This window comes from Kogia breviceps, chromosome 13 (genome assembly GCF_026419965.1).
Source record: "Kogia breviceps isolate mKogBre1 chromosome 13, mKogBre1 haplotype 1, whole genome shotgun sequence".
In the NCBI taxonomy this organism is placed as follows: Eukaryota; Metazoa; Chordata; class Mammalia; order Artiodactyla; family Physeteridae; genus Kogia; species Kogia breviceps.
Window position 1 is genome coordinate 56,211,265 of NC_081322.1, and position 21,140 is coordinate 56,232,404.

The 21,140-nt window shown below is 35.3% G+C and overlaps 1 protein-coding gene across 3 annotated transcripts in view; it reads left to right on the plus strand.

The window, feature by feature from the left end:
• The window catches only part of TRMT11 (tRNA methyltransferase 11 homolog), a 63,940-nt gene that overhangs the window by 25,136 nt on the left and 17,664 nt on the right, over nucleotides 1–21,140 (plus strand). For 2 of the 3 annotated variants that reach the window (XM_059083315.2, XM_067010703.1), the window contains exons 8-12: nucleotides 5,172–5,252; nucleotides 8,331–8,495; nucleotides 9,836–9,908; nucleotides 10,053–10,184; nucleotides 17,669–17,789. In XM_059083315.2, the coding sequence (XP_058939298.1) occupies nucleotides 5,172–5,252; nucleotides 8,331–8,495; nucleotides 9,836–9,908; nucleotides 10,053–10,184; nucleotides 17,669–17,789 (572 nt within the window). Of the gene's footprint in view, nucleotides 1–3,633; nucleotides 3,746–5,171; nucleotides 5,253–8,330; nucleotides 8,496–9,835; nucleotides 9,909–10,052; nucleotides 10,185–17,668; nucleotides 17,790–21,140 lie in introns of all 3 variants that reach the window. The other variant, XM_059083319.2, reaches the window with a different exon arrangement.

Below are 21,140 nucleotides of genomic sequence, written 5' to 3' on the forward strand. Positions count from 1 at the left end.
GATTTCTTTTTTTAATTTCACTTAACTTCACTTAGTATTTCTTAGAAATAACTTCCTTTAGTTCATAGAGATTATCTTTGTTCTTTTTTATAGTTGTACTCCATGGGTTTATGTACTGTAATTTATTCAAACAATCACCTAAACTTGGATGTAGGTAGTTTCCCATATTTCACAGTTACAAAGAATGCTTGCAATGAATAATCTGTACATATATAGTTTCATAGTGTTGGAAGTATAGCTCCAGGGTAAATTCCTAGAATTAGGATTGCTGGGTTGAAGAATGTAAGCGTATGTAGTTTTGTTAAATGTGGCCAAATTACTCTCCATTATACCATTTTGTTTTCTCGCCAGCAATATATGAGCCCCTGTTCCCTCACAGCCTCACCAGCAGAGTATATTGTCAGGCTTTTGAAATTTGCCAATCTGTTGGATGAAAATGTTATCTCAGTGAAGTGTTCATTTGTATTTCTCTTACGAGTGAAATCTCATCACTTTTTCTATTTTAAGGTCTAGTTTTATAACCTTTTTGGAATTATCTTCAAGTCTTTTGCCTATTTTTCTGTAGACTTTTTGATTCCCCCCTGTTATTTTTAAAAATACTTTATATTTTAGTCACTCTCCCCCTTTTTTCCTGTTTTATGTATATAAATATATAAAATATTTTCTCCCAGTTTGCCCTTTATGTTTTGACTTTGCATGTAATTGTTTTTTTGCCAGGCAAAAACTTTCCCCCTACATCCAAGTTATAGAGTAATTCAGCTCTGTTTTCTGGTACTTTAGTAGCTTTGATTTTTTTCCTTTTAGATCTCGAATGCATTTGGAGTTTATTTTCTTGTATGCCGTGAGGAATGGATTTAATTTATCTTTTTCCAAATGGTAACCCTCTGTTAATTCTTAATCTTGTTCTTGGACTTCTAAAACCTTTTCCTGTGAAGTGATTCTTTAAGATACATACATGTATGTGTTTAGTATACACACATACACATAGACCAGACCATGAAGTTTAAAAATAGTTACCAGTATGGGTAAAATTTCCTTCCCTTGATGTAGACAAGGCTGGGCGTATTTTGAAATGCTAACTTCCATAGCAATCAAGGTGTTGACTACTTTTAGTGTGGTAAGGGGTAAGCAGACCTGCCCCTAATTTGCTTTAAGGCTGCTCCTTAGGGTGGGTAGCATATCTTGGTCATTTGACTATTTATACTGTATAGGACAATTAATGGAAAATTAATTGCAATATGTAGGACAGTTAGTGGAAAATTGCAAGAGGAAGATCTTTGCAAAGATGCTGCTAAAATACATTTCATAATTTGTGTTTGTTGTTTAAGCATAGCTTTAAGACTTTAGCTAGGTTTTGGTGCTTTTGTTTTATAACTGGTAATGGCTAATAATTGAGAATAGGCACAGTTCTTAAGCAGTTTGTCCTCTTTCCTGGACCTTTTGTCTCTTCGATGGGTAGTACCTTCTGAAGGATTGGAGAAATAAGTAGCCTTGTGCCCTCCTCCATGGTCATAGTTTTTCATAAAGTATTGGATGATACTTTTTTCCATTTTCCTTTTTTAGTATTTTTGTTTTAATTCAAATGTGTGGTATCCATTTTCCATTCTAAAGGTACAAAATTGATGTTTATTAGTTTCCTGAAGGCTTTACCCACAGACTACTTATGGCTTGTGATATTCTCAAGGTTATAGAGTAGGTTAGAAAGCTTCTGGGAAGTTGAAAGGAGAGATATAATCTTTTCCTCCCTAAATACCTTTCCTTTTTCTTTTAGACAGTGTGTTCTCTTGTCTAGAATGACATTATGAGCTACAGAAACACAGTTTCATTTCCATTTTAGTAAATACATTGATTCTCATTATAGTAAGATTTATTTTAAGTTGTACATCTCCATTTTCTCAAGGGGGAAGATATATATCATGGGTCAGCTGTCAGTAATTAGGAAGTACTGCTGTTCTAATATGAACATTGCTAAAGGAATGATCAGCATGCATAAGTTGAATACCTATAATGGCACAGGCCTGCCTGTGATGTGATACAAGACTTGTGAATTGTATGCAACTCTTATTAACTGAGTGTGCAGCCTTAATTAATTTAATTTGTTTAATAACAAATTTTACTTTTGTGTATCTAATTAGTAGGCTAATGAATATTAACTTCAATTACTGCTGACCCTAAAGGAGGGTTGTATAGTATAGTGTACCATAAGAGCAAAGAGAGTGAGTTTTAAATCCCTACTCTGTCAGTTACTCTGTGGCTTTGAGCAAGATGCTTTACTTGTCTGGGCCTCAATTCCATCATTTGTGAAATGGTAATAAGTAATATATTGTGAGGTTTAATGAGGTAATATATGTATATGAAATTCTTAGGAAATTGTATGATGGATGGAAGACAGTCAGTTAACCATACTGTTTATCATTTTTTAATTATTTTGTTAAGCACTTAGATACCTTTTTGGTGAAAGATGTTAGATATAGCTAATATTGAATGGTGATGATGAACAATTTGGCCATGAATTCATTTTCTAGTTCCTTCTTTGGCTGATTTCCAAGATATTCATAATTTGCAACTATTGGCAAATTATGGCAGCAGGCAAGGTAATTGAGGGTTAAAATTGTAAACTTCTAATTCTTTGTTCATAGTGAAAATAATTGGCACAAGTGTGTGCCGATGTCTGTAGGTGCAGTGACGTAGCTCTGCAGCCCTAGCTCTGATTGCTTTTCCCTTTCCCCTCTCTCAAATGAGTCCACTCCTTTAGTAGACTATTGTGTACTCCTTGCCTGTTCTACCTTCAAATGGCTCATAGGTTTAAGGAAAGGAGTAAAACTTTGAAATTTTGTCATTGCAGATGATAGACATGGGAGCAAGGTGTTGAGAAACCCACTGTCTACCTCTGGGAGGAGACTATGAGGAGGAAAAGAGAAAGTTAGCTGAGAGATAATGGATCTCTGTAGGTCTTTGGGAGAATCTCTGCTTCCCATTTTATCCACAACTCTTTGTAGACCCCTTTTCCTGAGTCTCATAGTTTGGTAGAATTTCTGTTTTCTGGCAATATCCTTTTGCTTAAGCTGCTAGTTTAATTTATGAGTTGTTTTTGTTTGTTTGTTTGCTTTAAGGATTACATAGATGACATAGTATTACAATTTTTCTTCCTTTTCTTTCAGCAAAACCAAAGCCCAGTTCTCGTTTTCACATTTTTATAAGGCTTTCCACTTAAATCTCTACAGATGAAACTCATAAATTTGTTTCTATATCATAAAAGTTCAGTTATTGTGTCCTTTTACCTGTAAGATATTACTCTAACCTTAAACTGGTTACTATTTAGGTAATAAGACATTAAAATACTGATTTGCTAATCTAGATCACATATGTGGTATTTTTACACTTGATAGCTAATAAGAAATCGGGTGAGTCATGTTATCTGCCCCCTCAACACTTCACCCGCTCCTTTTTTATCACCCCTTCTTCCACCAAAAAGCTTCCAAGGAAAAAACAACTAGGTGATTAACAGTGATTACCCAGTGACCAGTTCAGAGAAGCTAATTTCTAATGATTTTATTTGAAACTTGAAAAGCTTTTAAAGGGCACAAAGTTAACTAACAGATGTAGTCTAACAGATTATTCATCTCCTTTCAGCAGTGTACTCTAAATTGGGTCTTCTCAAAACTCACTCTAACCAAATGGATAAGGTTCTGTTTAAGGAACACAGGAAAGCTTTTCTGTTCCCCTTCACAACTAGTTCTTCTAGGTGAGTATCTGCCTTAATTGGCAGAATTGTAGTAATTCCTCGTAATTTGGGTGAAGTGATTTTTGTATTTCAAGTCATTACTAAATATAGTACCTTTCCTAAATATGGACTGTTCCATTTATAGGCTAAGAATTATGAGGTCTTACTTAACCTTACCTCCTCAAACAAATGCTTTTTGTAGTTAGTATGAGGGAACCTAGGTTTTGGTTTCTGCTGTACTTTTAGTCTTCCATTTCTCTTATTCATGGCTCCATTAGGTAGTAGTCAGTTATAATATTTTTCATTGAGCAAAGTATTTTTAAGTACATGTTACCAAACTGTGTTTTAAATGGCTATGGAAGGAACACATTAATTTATAGACCTTGACCCTCTGGAGGCACTACCCATCTTAATTTTAGAGAGTACATTTCAAAAGGATATAACGGAAAGAGCCCTAGTTATTTCCCCATATCCAAGTTTGTGCATAGGCTAAGAATATTGTTCTGTATATTTCTGATTTCAGTTTGGCTGACAGATCGTTCTGCAGTATAGCTATTAGGACTTACCCAAGTACTAAGAACATTTTTAATTTGGATAATTAAAAAAGTGAAGTTCATTGAAGAGAACAATTTTAAGATATTTAACTTGTTGAATTTTTATTCTTAAACAATTAAAAAATATTATACCTTTTAGTTCAAAGGATTTCATTAATTTTTAATCTTTATAAGGATGTTCCTTCATAGGTGAACTGGTCACACCTACCAAATTACTTAGTCTAGTCAAATTGTGTTAGGACATTTGTTCTTTCTTTGTTCACAGCACTAAGTAAAGAGAAAATTCATTGTATTAACTATTTTTGTGTATGTCTGATAACAGTTATTCAGAAATTTGTATCTACAGTTTAATATCCGATAATTACCTCACTGATAATAGGAGCAACTATTTGTTGTCCTCATATTTTAATTTTTGTAAGAATTAATCTCTTATATATTAATTATGCCCTCTTTAAGTTATTTGAAACTCTGACTTCAGTGAGAATTAAGCCCAATTGTCAGACTTATTTATTGCCAGCTCTTTGTGTAGCAGCCTTGTATGTTCATTGTAAGAAAGGAGTAAGATGCTTTTGTATAGACTTCTCAAAATAAGATGAAAATGTCTATATGCACATTATTTTGACCCAAAAAAGGATAATTTTCCCAAAGTAGTGCTGTTTAAAGTAATAATGCCAGGGCATATATTAGTTCCCTGCTTTGTGACCAGTGTGATGAGCACAGCTTAGGGGTTTGTTTTTTCAGTTCTGAAGCCTACTAAATATGGCCAGAACCAATGTCATTCTAGGGTACTCTGCCTACAGCTGGTTTGTAAGATTGGGTCAGATTAAATAGGGGAAGAAATAAGAGTCTGGGACTTTTTGGTTAACAGATCACAATTGTGTGATTTTTTTCAGGTGGCCTTCTGATAGCATCTGCTCATTTTGGTGCATATGTATATGGGACAGACATAGACTACAACACCGTTCATGGCTTGGGTGAGTAGTGGTTCTAGACAGTGTTACAGTCTTTGCTTTTGTACCACATGTGCCTTTAAGATACTTAAATAGTTATATATGGCATTATACGTCTTTTTTTTTTTTTTTTTTTTTTTTTTTTTTTTTTTTTTTGTGGTACGCGGGCCTCTCACTGTTGTGGGACGTAGGCTCAGCGGCCATGGCTCACGGGCCCAGCCGCTCTGCGGCATGTGGGATCCTCCCGGACCGGGGCACGAACCCGCGTCCCCTGCATTGGCAGGCGGACTCTCAACCACTGCTCCACCAGGGAAGCCCTATACATCTATTTTTAATGTTAAGGAGTTGTGATATAGTTTTAGTTATTCTTACAACAATAAGACTTCATTTAAGACTGCTTCATAAGACTGCTTTTTATGAAGTGATCCAGTGTGAGCAAAATACCCCCCGGGGAAACACAAAGATGAGTAGGAAAAAATCCCACCTCTCAGAGGTATTTTTGGTCTTAGATTTTTAAAAAGTAGGCAATCAATAAGGTTGTAAAACTTTGGGGTTGGGAAGGAAGTGGGAGAGGGACTAGTCATTTTTAATTAGCATATTCATGTTAGTAAAACATAGAGTTTCTACTTAAAATTTATCACCGTTCTTTTATTCAGCAGTCATGTGTATACTCTAATTTCTAGTCCTTAAGTACCATACATGTTTTTAATTTCATAACTGACTGAAACATCTTTGAGACAGTTAAGGTGACAGTAATAGTGAAGATTCTGCATTAGACTGAGAGTAATTTGAGATAAGCATCTGCTTGCTTTTGAGGCAATTTTGGAAAATACTTTAAAATCTAGAAGCTATGCTAATGAAGTGTGATTGGATGAAATTGAATCAAACTGAAAATATTTCTTCATAGCTGAATAGTATTAAAAATGTAAAGTTTCTTTGATTTTGAAATTGTATTTATGCTGGTATTTCATTGTTGTAACTAGAATCAGCTTATAAAACAGGCTTTTCCTTTTACTCACCCAGTGTAAATTATTGTATAGGTGAGAATTTATTAGACTTTATTTTCTTATGCTTAAGTAATTTGATATATTGTATTTGATGAACTGTCTTTTTTCCTACCTTGCTATAGGAATTTAGTACTGTAAGGAGAATGAGTAACATTTTATAAAGTTCACCTAAATGGGCTAACCAGAAAAAGATAGTCTTTGCAGTATGTTAGAGTAGACAAAGTGCTAAGAAGAATTATTCCTGTTTGCTTTTAGTAGAAGCAGTATGTTTGCTTTAAGGATATTGTCCTATATAATTCATTTGAATTTTTATTTATTAGAGTTTTGTTTAAAAGTTATGTGATAACCTTTCAGTGTACTTGGGTAGAATTCTGACTGAGGTAGAGTTTCCTCAGAGCTTATCCAAGATGCTGTTAGATATGCCCTCTGTTTCCTATGCTTCTAATCTCTTAGTATACTCTCAAATACTTCCAAGTTTCTTCTATTTTAAAAATACAGAACTTCTTCTATCAATCCTATAGGGACCCTCCTAGCTACTACTTTGGTTTCCTCTTCCTTTTACCAAAGTGTTTCTTTTTCCTTTTTTTAAGAGACTGAGTTTGAAAAATTTATTTATTTATTTATTTATGGCTGTGTTGGGTCTTCGTTGCTGCGTGCAGGCTTTCTCTAGATGTGGCGAGTGGGGGCTACTCTTCATTATGGTGCACGGGCTTCTCACTGCAGTGGCTTCTCTTGTTGCGGAGCATGGGCTCTAGGCGCGATGGCTTCAGTAGTTGTGGCTCATGAGATCTAGAGCGCAGGCTCAGTAGTAGTGGCACATGGGCGTAGTTTCTCCACAGCATGTCGGATCTTCTTGGACCAGGGCTCAAACCATGTGCCTTGCATTGGCAGGTGGATTTTTAACCACTGTGCCACCAGGGAAGTCCCCCAAAGTACTCCTTAAAAAGACTAGTTTATTTGCTATTCCTCTTGTTCATCTCTAACTGCCTTCTGCCTGTTATTTTTCAGCTTGCATGCCTACTGAAAAATCTTACTAAGGCCACAGATCTACAGTATTTGGCAGTGTTGACCTTCATAAAGCATCCCTTGGTTTCCTAGACAGTGGCTTCATTGGGTGGTACTTTGATTTCTTTGTTTCCATCTCAGTCTCCTGAAGGCCCTGCAGTTTTCTTCAATGTCTGTTTATATGTTGCTTTTCTCCAGGCATCTCTCTTTGACCCCTTTTATCACACTACATATTGTGCAGAGTCATGTCATTCTTCTTCTGATTTTTAAGTTTTGTTTTTATTGTGAAGTAGATCATAATACAGAAGAGTTTATTAAAATAACAGGAGTAATTATCGAACAAACACTTATGTAATTGCCACCTAGGTTAATCAGAAATATTCATTCTTATAGATTTAACTTAAGTTTATATACTGATATCTCAAGTATATATATTCTGGCCTCTAACTACCTGCTGAATATCTCTTTCTGAAGCTTCTGTAGGTACCTCAAGGTATATCAAGATTGATGTATCTCAAATGAATCTCATCTTTTTTCCTACATTTTCTTTTCCTCTTGGTTTCTCAGATCTTAATTGATGGTATCATCATCCACTCATGTCTCCTAAAATAAAACTTTTGAACTTCTTCCTTGAGTCACCCACTTTAACTTTTCATCTCTTGTGTTCTTGTTTTACCTCCTCTGTCCATGGTTCACAGCTCCTGCATTTCCCAAGTTAGCTCTCTTCATTTCTGTTCCATTTATCTAATTCATCAGTATTTCTACACTGCTAGAGGAAAGGGACCATGTTCTGTTTAACTCTGTATCTTTATTAGTATGCTTTGAATGCATTAATTATTGAATGAGTGTTTTAAGGCAGTTTTATGTGAAAGGATAGTTAGACATCAGTGCAGTTTACTTTTCAAAATTCTTTTTACAATAAGATAAAATAAAAATAATTGTTCCTTGTATAAATAAAATTAAGATTTTAAATGAAAGCAAGTTTTATTTGATTAAATATAGGTTTAGATAAGTTAAACGTTACTTTTAGCTAAATGATGAGATAAGAATGTTGTTTGTTAGTTCTGTCTTCCTTTTTCTTTCCCTTCAGGAAAGGCTAGTAGGAAAAACCAGAAATGGAGAGGACCAGATGAAAACATTAGGGCAAATCTTCGTCAATATGGTTTAGAGAAGTATTACCTTGATGTCCTGGTTTCAGATGCATCTAAACCTTCTTGGAGGAAGGGCACATACTTTGATGCAGTCATCACTGATCGTAAGTTTATTTTTATACAAAAGGAGGAGTAGGATTAGGTTCCTAAAGTCATTTACATTTAAAGTACAAAATTTATCATTACAACAAAAAAAGCCAACTTGTGTTCGTGTTCCCCTCACTCCTGACTTCTTCACATAGTGAGAAGGAAAAAATTATGAATGTAGGGCAGGACACCAATTTAACTAAGTGGTTTTGATTTTTTAAACTATATGTATTAACTTGTCATCCCTTTTTCTCTGTGGCTTATTTTTTAAGACATCAACTTGTTTTTATATTTGTTTTATATTTGACCGTAATTGGTTATTAGTATAGCAGCTGGAGCCAAAATGTCATTTGCAATTATGGTATCAGATTTGAAGAAGAAAGTTTCAGATATCTCCCATTTCTCTGTGTGTAAGCTTTTATTTATTTATTTATTTTTTTGTGCCCGTTGTAACTGACAGCTCCCTTATAGAGTTACAAGAAATTTGGGTGTGAGCCACTGTGCTTGTGAATCACTGAGCTTCAAGAATGTGCATGAGACCTTGTTTTCTCATGCCATGTGAGTTCTTGGGCTTTTCAGGCATCCTATCTAAGAATAAATCTGCCTTTTCTATAGTATTTGGCAGTAAATCTGTATATAGTGGCATACAGTATCACAACCCTTACATCTCAGATCTTTTCAGTTCTTTGGTAACTTAGATATTTTCAAATCTAACAAAAGAAAAATTAGCAAGTATGGATATACTTTTGAAAATTGAGTGACTTTTTATTAATAATCTACTTTATTATTTGCTCTCACTCTCTATGTGTATTTCTAAAAATATGTAATTTTTTCCTGATCAATTGAGAGTAAGTTGTATACATCATGGCCCTTCACCCCCACCGTACTTCAGTGTATATTTCCTAAGAATAGGGATAGTCTCTTAGATAGCCAAAGTACCGTTACCAATTTCAGTGAATCGCTAATTCTTTAATCTGTAGTTTCTCATCCACTTTTGTCAATTGACCCAGTGATATCCTTTATAGCATGTTTTTCCCTGAAGTGCAGTATCCAGCCTAGTGTCATGTATTGCCTTTAGTAGTCATATCTTTTAGCCCTCCTTTAATTAGTAACATTTTTTACAACCTTTCTCTGTCTTTTATGACATTGACATTTTGAAGAATACAGTCACCTGCTCGCCTGCATTCCCAGTGTTTTAAATAGAATGTCCCTCTTGTTATGCATTCTCAGCTGGAATATTGCATAGGTGATGTGTCCTTCTCAGGGTGTCACATCTGGAGGCACATGATGTCCATTTGCTTCGCAGTGGTGATTAGGTGACGTTTGACTATCTGTGTTACCTCTGTTTTCTGTCTAGCTCCATATGGTATTAGAGAGTCTACAAGAAGAACAGGTTCACAGAAGGAAATACCAAAGGGGATAGAAAAATGGTAAGTAAAAGTTAAATATGGTATGTTACTACTTTGGGAAGAAGTATATTGCTTTTTTTAAATTAACTTAGTTTAATAGTCTTAAAGTTTTTCACTGGTTTTTAAGTTTTTCACTGATTTTGACATTTCGTTTTCTTCATCTAGTCCAGAAAGCCACGTTCCTGTTTCCTTGAGTTATCATCTGAGTGATATGTTTTTTGACCTGTTAAACTTTGCAGCTGAGACCCTCGTATTAGGTGGAAGACTAGTCTATTGGTTACCAGTGTACACACCAGAGTATGTAATATTAAATAATTTTACTTTTAATTATTTAAAATATTAAATAATTTTACTTTTTCTTATGGTATTTGTATATCTAGCATACTGTTTTTCCCTGTCTCTAATCATATTCAGAGTAAATATCTTTGTGTTTAGTGTGTATGATGGCCTTCATTTACCAACACGCTGCATAAAACAGGCCCCTTCTTATTGATTGAATTGCTTTGAACTTTTTATTTTACATCAGGGGTTGGCAAACTACAGCCTATGAGCCTGATATGGTTTTCAGCCTGTTTCTGTAAGGCACTTGAGCTAAGACTAGTTTTTACCTATTTAAAGGGTTGTTAGAAAATAAAAAAACAGCAGAGAAGAATATGTGTCAGAAACACTTGTGGTCCACAAAGGCTAAAATATTTACTATCTGGCCTGTAAGAGCAAAAGTTTGCCCCTGTTGTATATCATACTTGGCTCAGGGCCTGTGTGTTCAATAGCTCTTTTGCTAGGCCATAAACTTAGATAAACTTTAACAACTTAGCTGAGTGATTCATCTATCTGCTGCTAGTTAGCTTGAATATATATTGGCTCTTATGATCACCATAAGTGCAGTAAAATCTTTTTTAAAAGCTAAGACCAAACAAACTAAGAGCTATGCATATATTTAAAGCCCTGATTATGTTCAACATTATTGGTTTGGGTTTTATTATTCGGTAATTATTAATTATAAACAGAGCTTTGTACACCAACAATGAAAGACAAAGATGTGTTGACAAAACAGGATCTTTAGATTTGAAAGGCAGTGTCAAGCTGAAAATTTGGCTATTTGTTCAATATGCTATAGATATTTTTTTTAGGAATTATTTTAATTTCTATATTTACTATACATAATTGTATAAAAAGCATTTTAGACCAGTGTTATCTTGTTTGTCTTTTCATAATGGTGGATGGTCCCTCAGCAGTTGGAAGCTATGCTTTTTTGTTGTTTCTTTTATAAATGTTTCATTGGGAGCTACCATGACCTAACTATTTTTTTATTATTATTATTTTTAAATAAATTTATTTATTTATTTTTTGGCAGTGTTGGGTCTTCGTTGCTGTGCACAGGCGTCCTCTAGTTGAGGCGAGCGGGGGCTGCTCTTCGTTGCGGTGCACGGGCTTCTCATTGGAGTGGCGTCTTGTTGCAGAGCACGGGCTCTAGGCACACAGGCTTTAGTGGTTGTGGCTCACGGGCTCTAGAGCACAGCTCAGTAGTTGTGGCACAGGGGCTAATTTACTCCACGGCATGTGGGATCTTCCCGGACCAGGGCTCGAATCCATGTCCCCTGCATCGGCAGGCGGATTCTTAACCACTGCACCATCAGGGAAGCCCTGACCTAACTTTAGTTTTGCATCTTGTTTTTCAGCTAATAAGACTGTACACATTCATACCCATACCCCTTAACACAGGGCTTATGTTCTGTTAAGAAATTAATTATTTCTTAATTTTGGAAATAAGAGAAATTAATTCCAAGGAGTGAAATGACTTGTCTAAAGTTAAAAGCTAGCTAGTTTATTGTTTTCATTATTTCTAGTGCTGTTCACATAATTCAACATCTTGCCAAAATCTCAGGTGTCTGGTATGTAAAGTGATAGATGGTGTTTTATTAATATTTTCAGAGAAGAGCATATTTGTTTATTTTTATTCAAAAGTGGTTTCTGCCTTAGACAAGCTGAACTCCAGCAGCAAACTAACTTGTCTTTTTGTTTTAATTCAAGTTTTCAGAGCTGGAATTTTTAAAAATTTATTTGAAATTTCAAATTTACAGAAAAGTTTCAAATGCAAAAGACTCCCATCTCTCCCCCATCCAAATTTTCCAACTATTAACATACACCTTCTCTACCACCCTTTCCTCACCCATTAAATTAATCACATGCCCATTATCATTAATCTTTTTCGGAACTGTTTGAGAAGTTACAGATATGATGCCCCATCACCCCTGCATATTTCATTGCATTTCTCAGAAGCAAGAGCATTGTTGTCAAGTCAACATCAACCCCTGAAGTCTGGAAATCAGCATTGATAGTGCTGCTGTCCAGATCATGGTCCCCAGTCAGGTATTACTGATTGCAGTCTTTCTAGGAAATGTACTGCATTGACCCATCATGTCCTTCTCCTCCAGTCTGGACTATGTCCTCAATCTTTCCTTATCTTTTGTGTCCTTAACAGTTTTATAGAGTACAGAGCTTATATTGTGAAGGTTGACCCCTAACCCAGTCCATCTGATGTTTCTTCTTTGACCAGCCTCAGGCAATGCTCTTGGTAGAAATACCACAAAAATGATACTGTGCTCTTAGTGCACTGCATTATGGGGCACACAGAGCCAACCTCTACTGGAGGTCTTAAACTTGATCATCTGGTCATATTGTTCTCTGTCAGGTTTCTCCACTGTGAGTTATCATGTTCTTCTCGATTAGTATTTCGCAGGGGGAGGTATCACAAGATTACACCAGTATCTTGTTCTTCGTCAGGTGACTACTCACATTGACAGCTCTATTGTTAACAGCCACCGTAATGATGACTGTTCTGTTCCATCATTCCTTCTGCATTTTAAGTTGGCATTCTACTATAAGGATTAGTTTTCCCTTCCCTCCCATTAATTTATTAATTTATATTGGTATGGAGTCATAGATACCTATATTATTCATTGGGTTATAGTTTATTACTATCATTATCTTGTTGTTCAAATTGTCCCAGATTTATGATCAGCAGGAGTCCCTCTGAGGTGGCTCCTCTGTCCTTTTGAAATATCCTCATTAGTTTTTGTGTGTTTCTTATATTCTGGCATTTCTGACTTTCCACTATTTTGCAGTTTATTATTTAATTATAATTGAAATTAAATGTGGTTATGAATATCTTCTGTAATTCTTTTATTCTTTTTTTATAAAAAGTCAAACTGGAGGCACTTTTAACTATTTTAGTACTTCTGAAGACCTTAAAAAATGGCCACTGGTTATTTCTTAGCGACTTCTCTTTCAATAATTTTTGACAAGGGGAAATTTCCAAGTCCATATAACCAAAGGGATTTTTTAGAAGTAAAAAAGGGAGGCGTGTTTTTGTCACTTTTTTTTTTTAACCTTAGATGTTTTATCAAAGGACAAATTTCATCCAAGCTAGGACACACATGGAAAGACTACTATGGCATTTACTTCCCTGACTTATTTGTCAGGTCTTCTGATGTTCATCACCAGACTTCTGTTGTGCCTTCTTCTCCCCTTAACTCAAAGTGATCTTATTAATGAACTTAGTTTGTCTTGAGTTTATATTAGGGAATGAACTATTTTCACTTTTGCAGTAAACATAATCCAAAGTATTTACTCTTTTTAAAATAACACAGTATTCGATGAACTTAAAACTAAAGTCATCTGCAAAAGTTTGAAATAATGTTCTTGCTTCTGAATTAAACAATTTAGAATTAGTTTGGTTATGTTGTATTGCAAACATAGCTTTTTATTAGACTAGGAATAAAGAATTCATTTTAAAATTGTACCTTAGCACAGCTTAATTTGAAAACTTTTGTATCTTTGGTATAGTGAATGTAGGCTTTTAGTCCCACTATCGAATTAATTTACTCAGCCAAATCCTGTTATATGATTGAAGTTTAAAACTAAGACTTGCACATTATAATCAAGTTAAGGTATTATTCATTAAACCCAGAACATTTTTATTTTTTTTAAACCCAAGACAGTTTGAAAGGTATAAGACAATGAAAACAAAATACTACCTAACAGCTTAGTTATTTGTGAAGAATTGTCAGAACTGATGATTGAAAAAGGATTTTCTCACTATTTGGTAATTTAAATTGTGGTGAAGAAACTGCTACTCAACAAACTTCTGCTTCCTCTAGTCCATATTCTCCCCACTCTAGTATATTGTATTTTTGGCCAGCATCAAGACACTCTGTATATGTTATATCCTTCAGCCTTTATTTATTCTGTACCCATTGCTTGATATACTGTTTCTTCTTTCCTCAGCTGCAAAAATTCTAGTCATCTTTCAAGGCCTGGCTTAATTGTTACCACCTCTGTGACACTTTTCTGAAACCTTCTAAGCAGAATTCATCAATCCTTCATATGTGCTCTCCTAGTAGTTTACTCTTATTACTCATAGAGACTTACCACATAAAATTATTCTTGACTTTTGGTATTTGTGAGTTTATTATTCACAATTTCAACTATTTGCAAAGGACCCTGAAGATCTGTGTAACATTCATTTGGGCAGGGCATACATTCAACTCGTGTATTTGATATTATAGGAGTTGCTAAGCTGTTGAGTGAGTGTAGCTTTTTGCCCAGGTTCCACATAACCCTATGTGTTGTTTTCTAATTGTCATTTATACACAGATAATGCTCTTGAAGTGATTAGAAACTGTGTTTCTTTGTGAAGGATGTCCTTTACTAGAAATCCAACTACTAGTGCTTGTGATAAAAATGATGACAAAGTGAAGAAGTCTAATAAAGTACTCCAAAGTAAGATTTGGGGATAAATTTTAATTGTGATAAAACGAATTTTGTGGTGGCTCAGAGCCACACAAAACAGAACAGAACAATGTTTTTCATCTTTCATACAGGAAACAGGGAAAAGTGATTCTTTAAATTGTTTTCAGTAAGTGCTCCAATCAGCACAAAATCCGTTTCTCAAATGGGAAGTGAAACTCTAATGACATTTGGAAATATTTAGCTTGAGTCATGAAGATTCACAGGAAAGTAAATGGCTGTCAAAATTGATTGATGGAAAAGCTAGGGACCTATACACTTTTTTTTTTTTGCTTTTTAAAAAAAGGTTGAAATATAATTTGTATACCATGAAAGTCACCCTTTTAAAGTGTACAACTCCATGGTTTTTAGTATAACCTCAAAGTTATGCAACCATCACCACTGTCTAATTCTAGAACATGTTTTTTTAATAAATTTATTTTATTTATTTATTTATTTTTGGCTGTGTCGGGTCTTCGTTTCTGCACGTGGGCTTTCTCTAGTTGCAACGAGTGGGAGATACTCTTCGTTGCAGTGCGTAGGCTTCTTTGTAGTGGAGCATGGGCTCTAGGTGTGCGGGCTTCAGTAGTTGTGGTGTGTGGGCTCAGTAGTTGTGGCTCGTGGGCTCTCGAGCACAGGCTCAGTAATTGTGGTGCACGGGCTTAGTTGCTCCACGGCATGTGGGATCTTCCTGGACTAGGGCTTGAACCCGTGTCCCCTGCATTGGCAGGTGGATTTGTAACCACTGTGCCATCAGGAAAGCCCTCTAGAACATTTCTTATCATCCCAAAAAGAAACCCTGTATGCATAAGCAGTCACTACTGCTCTTGTCCCTAGCAACCACTTATCTATCTCTGTGGATTTACCTATTCTGGCTGATTTAGATTTTAAATAGATGCTTAGATTATAGGGGAATAGTACTAAAAACAGGGAATTAAGATAAGATACCATACTATCATAATAGTCTAGGCATAGTATAGATTTATAGCTTCTACTTAACAGATTGCAAACAGTCCATTAGTATGAAATATGTTAGTAAATATATAGTAAATAAATTTTAACTGCTGTTTTTTATTTTTTAGTGTGATATTTTGGGAGTACACTGTTAAATTGATTGGCTCATTCATATAATAGAGTAGTGGTTAAAAACAAGTTTGTTAATGATAATGATGACCTAAATGATGTCCTTTCATGCTTAAACTCAAAGATCAAGTCAAAAAATAATCTAGAACATGTAAATGTTTTTCTGCTGTTAAGCCAAATGCCAATGACTTAGTTTCACCAGTTTAACATTATTCATGTCATAAATATTAATTAAAACTGTATTGGTTTTGTACTTTGATTTATAAATTTGTTTTGGGTTTTATAGTTATATAAATTATATAAGCATGAGGAATTTGTATACATTTAAGAAACATTTTAATAAAAATACCTTGTCAATAAAATGTATATTAATAAAAAAATACCTTTTCCTTTGCCAAGAAATAAGATTTTTTTCTTTAAAAGGTACATTACTAAATTTGACAATTTCAGACATTTATAAACCCTGATGTTTGCAAGCCTAAGGTCAAAACTATATCTTTTCTTTGTTACCATTACTTAAGTCTGTCAACTATGGTGTAGAATGTATTCTTTCATATCATAAATGCTTTGTGTGAAGACTCCAAATCTGACATCAACTTAATGTTATAGGAGCACAACATTTCTGACTGTATAGTGAGCATTAGAGAATTATTAGGTGAGAGATGAAATCTGAAATGGCCATTATTTGTTGGAAAGCCCTAAGGAGGGAGGCAGAGAATGACTTCAAGAGAATTCCTTCCACTGATAATGAAGTGAAGTGCATTATGAATGTTGCTTGGTAAGTGGGTGATGAAAGTTTTGAGCATGTGGTCAAGGTAATGAAGGAGAGCTTGTTGAAGGTCACAGGAACCTAGAGAAATCAGTGAACGAGTGGTGGGGAAGACAGTGTTGATGCATTAGAATTGGCTGTTCGGATGGTGGTCCTTTACAGGAAGCGCTGATCAGCACTTTTCCCATTTTGGATCAGAGCTTTAAGATTTCCCTTATAAGAAATGTTTGCAGGCTGTTTATCTAGAAACATATGAAGGTTTGCAAAGGAAAAATGAAAACTGGCAATCACAATGTTCTTAAAGGTGCCCCATACCTAGTGAGCCCTCTCTCCTGCTGTTCTTCTGAATTCTGCTCCATAACTGTTTCCCCCACATTTGTTACCTGTTTCTTCTACCAAGAAGAAACTCTACCAAGATTAGTGGCAACAACCTATCAGACATGAAGTTCTGAACTACTGCACCCTGACTGTCCTGCTTTCTAGGTGTCGTCATCTTCATTCACTGAGTACATGTGCTGTACAGCAGCAAGCACCACTGCTCTTTATCATAACTTTGGTTTTATTTCATGTCAGAGGATTGATGTCATCTGTAGTGTTTAGTTTAGTGGTAGTTGATCTGAATAATCTTATATAACAAGGTTAATAGAGGGCTCAAGATGTCATAAAAAATTTTTCAGGGACATTTCCTTTTAAAGGAGTATAAGCTGTAGTGGACTTGACTTCGGGAATTTATAAGACTCCCCAGTTGAATCAGTCCCTCATGAATGTTAGGGGGTTGTTGTTGAGTGTATTTCTGTCTGTCTTATGTGCTCTTGTGGGAGCCTTTAGGGTAGACTTGTCATCTTATATTTTTGTGGTTTAAATGCTTGGCATTCTTCAATAAAACATACTTGTGTTCTCTCTCATCCTCATTATACAGGTAAAAAAATTAAACTACTTTCTTTGGATGTGGTAGTGTTAAATACTTTGCTTTTTAAAAATGCAGATTGTTTATAGACTATATGTACAATTAGCGTATGTGAAGTAAAATGGTACAGCATGTAGTGGGAGGACGTCCCATACCACACTGGATAACCCTCATGATGATCCTTTGCGGGGTGCACGTGTGAGTGTTCCTAACAGTCAGCTGTTCTTTCTTCAGATACACTGAAGAGATGGTACCCTGGCACCCTTGCCTGAAACTCATCAGCAACTGTGAGCAGAAGCTTTCCAGTCACACATCCAGGCGCTTGGTAACGATGGAAAAGGTGAAGGAGTTTGAGGTAAATTATCCTAGTGTTTCTCAGATAAATTCTGGAAGAATTAGAAGTAGATTTTTCTAGTTTTCCTCTAATGAAGTTTGGAAATGTTCGTCCTTGATTTTTTAAAAAATTATTGACGAGTTCAGGAAGAGGCAAAAGTTGAACAGGTTTGTGTGGCCTTTGGCGGAGTTTAGAGGGTAGGAATAGAATATAGAAGTTGAAGACTAGAAATAAAAGTTGGCCTTTACTTTTCAGGCTTATTTGACATCCTTGGGCTAACTCAGTTATAAAACAGAGCACTCTTAATTAAACAACCATTATCTAATTAGCAGTGTACTAGTTACCGTTTCTCTCCAAAAGCAGAACCTACTTGATTGCAGACTATACTGAAGAGAAAATGTCACTTTGTATAAAGGAGAAAGTAATTTGCCCCCATCTGTTAGGGTCCGACACGTGTTCTCTCTTTTTCTTTCTCTTTCTACCCCACACATAATTCATTTAAGCTTGAGAAGAAAGAACAAAACATCTGTTACTTCATATCCAGATCAGAATTGATATGAATAATACCTCATAATGGAGCTTAATTAAATCTACAGAATGCTCCTTGGGCTGTACTTATATTGATTGACAACCAAAGCTCTTCCATATTCACTAGAAGTTTGAGTAAGCCCCATCTTTGTTTTGGATTTGTAGGGCAAGCAGAAAAGAACAGGGTGTTACTGCCTGAGGATTTTGTCTTACTCATCCTTACTCTGCATTTGATGCTTTTCATCTACTTCACAGCTTATGGGTTCTTTCACAATAATAAAAACTAATGTTTGTACAGTTCCTTTTGCATGTATTATTTTACATATTTCTTGTTTTTGTCCTTTTAATTTCCATTTCCTGTCTGTCTCTAATTTAGACCCTTATTACCGTATACCTGGTTTATGCTGATAATCTCCTAAATTACCTTTCTCCTTCCATTTTTCACACCTCTAGTTCTTACATGTTAAATAAATCTTCCTAAAACACTGCATTCATTAAGTCACTTCTTGATGCAAAAATTTTCGTGACTCATTTTTATAACAGAATAAGGTTCAGAATCTTCAATGTGACAAAATTTCCTCAATAATTGGGCTCCAGTATCAGGGCATTTCTGAAGGCTCTAAGCTATGTGTATATATACATATACGTATATGTGTGTGTGTGTGTGTGTATAAAGTTGTTTGGTGTCCACTCTTACGTATATGTGTATGTATGTAAAGGTATATGCGATGTAATTAAAATGAGTGTCTGATAGTCATTTTAAACAAATACTAGAAGTTTATATGCAAATAGCAGATATTCTTGGAGTGGCATTTTGTACTCAATATAGTTATGTCATAATTATTCAGCATGTTCTTAAAACTTTTAGATTTACATTTAAAGAATAAATATATTAAACAGTTATTTTACTTTATAGTACACCTTGCTTTTCTTCAAATTATATTCCTGGACTTTGCTGCTCATATTTTATACCAGACAGCTCACTTAATGTTATTTGGAAGTCAAATCTCGTTCCAAGGATGACAGTTTACCGTTAAATGTTTAAAACATGAGCAGTTTTCAGAAATTCCAAAAGAGGAGTTTTCAAATTGTTTGACGCAGTGACAGCCTTCCAAAGCAGTCATTTTAAATGGCCACCATTTATTTGGATATGCGGTAAGCCCTCCCTATCCGAGGGCTCCACATCCACAGATTCAGCCAAACTGTGCATCCTAAATGTGGTACACGATCCACAGTTGGTTGAAACTGAGCATGCGGAACCCGTGGGTGCCGAGACCCGACTCTCAGACTCGAGCATCGGCCAATTTTGGTATCCACAGTGGGTCCTGGAACCAATCTCCTGTGGATGCCAAGGGAGGACTGTACCATAGAAGCCCTCTTAACCAACCTCATTTCAAACTCAGTTGATTAACCAGTACTGGGTATTCCTGCTCTAAAATGTAATGCATGATGCCTAGAATAGGTCAGATACTTTGAGCTAGTGAGTTACTTGGTCTCTACTAGATCTGTACACTTCTGTACTTACAGATGAATTGTCTATTGTGAGTCACTTGTGTTTTTCCTGTGAGCTGTTTATGCCAGTTATATTTGCTATGGCATTTATATAATCTGATTAAATTCTAGTTAGACCAGTGAAATATGAATGGAAGAATCCAGTTGTCATTTCTGTAGAAACAAATATGAATGCTTTAGGAAGATAGGACAAAGTGAATTGCTAAAAAATGTAGAGTCTTGTATTGGAAATGGTTGAGATAACTATAACAGGTTGGAAAAAAGTTACTGCAATCCAGGTTTCTGTACTGAGGTTGCTTTCTAAGAGTCTATGTTCTTGCTTCATCTTACAGAAGCCAAAACTGGACATCTTTGCAGGTCTTAATTCTGTATCAAAAGATTGATAATGCGGCATGTGGAATCTTAGTTCCCTGACCAGGGGTTGAACCCACGCCCCCTGCAGTGGAAGCGTAGTCTTAACCACTGGACCACCAGGGAAGTCCCTGAATATACAATTTTTTAAGTTGAAATAAGATGTTTAATATATTAACAAAGCATTTTAATTTTTTCCTGCTTTTACTGACTTTTAAAATTAACTGTAGTCTACTCAGCCTGCTATAACAGAAGACTGCAGACAGAGTGGCTTAAATAAAAGAACTTGATTTTCTCACAGTTCTGGAGGCTGGAAGTCCAAAGCCAGCAGGTTTGGTTTCTGATGAGACCTCTCTTCCTAGCTTGTAGACAGCCACCTTCTCTTTGTGTCCTCTGTATATACACACTGCTGATATTTCTTCCTCTTAAGGACATTGGTGCTATTGGATTGCCACCCTACAGTGATGGCCTCATTTAACTTCATTCACCTCCTTTAAGGCCCTCTGTCCAAGTACAGAAATATTGGGGGTTAGGACTTCAACATACGAATTTTGAGGCACACAATTCAGTCCATAACACTGATTATCAGTATGTGGCACATTGAATAAAAGCCTTCTGTTGTATGTTAGAGTATGCTTTTTTCATACTCTCGCAGTCACTTCTCACATCTTTTATATTTTGAGGGAAGTAGTAAGACATTTGATAGTTCAGATAGTAACATTACAGCTCTTAGAAATCACAGCACTTAATGTATTTATTTGAGTTAGTAATAATAAGAATAATAACTAACATTTATGTGCCAGCCACATGAGTAATACATATATAAAACAAATATTACCTATAGATTTTGTAGTTTTAGTCTTGAAATGAGAAAGTAAAGTGAGTGATGTTAGCATTCTTAATGAGGTATAATTGACATATTTCTCATCTAGACATCATGGTTCAATGTTTGTATGCATTATGAAATGATCACCACAGTAA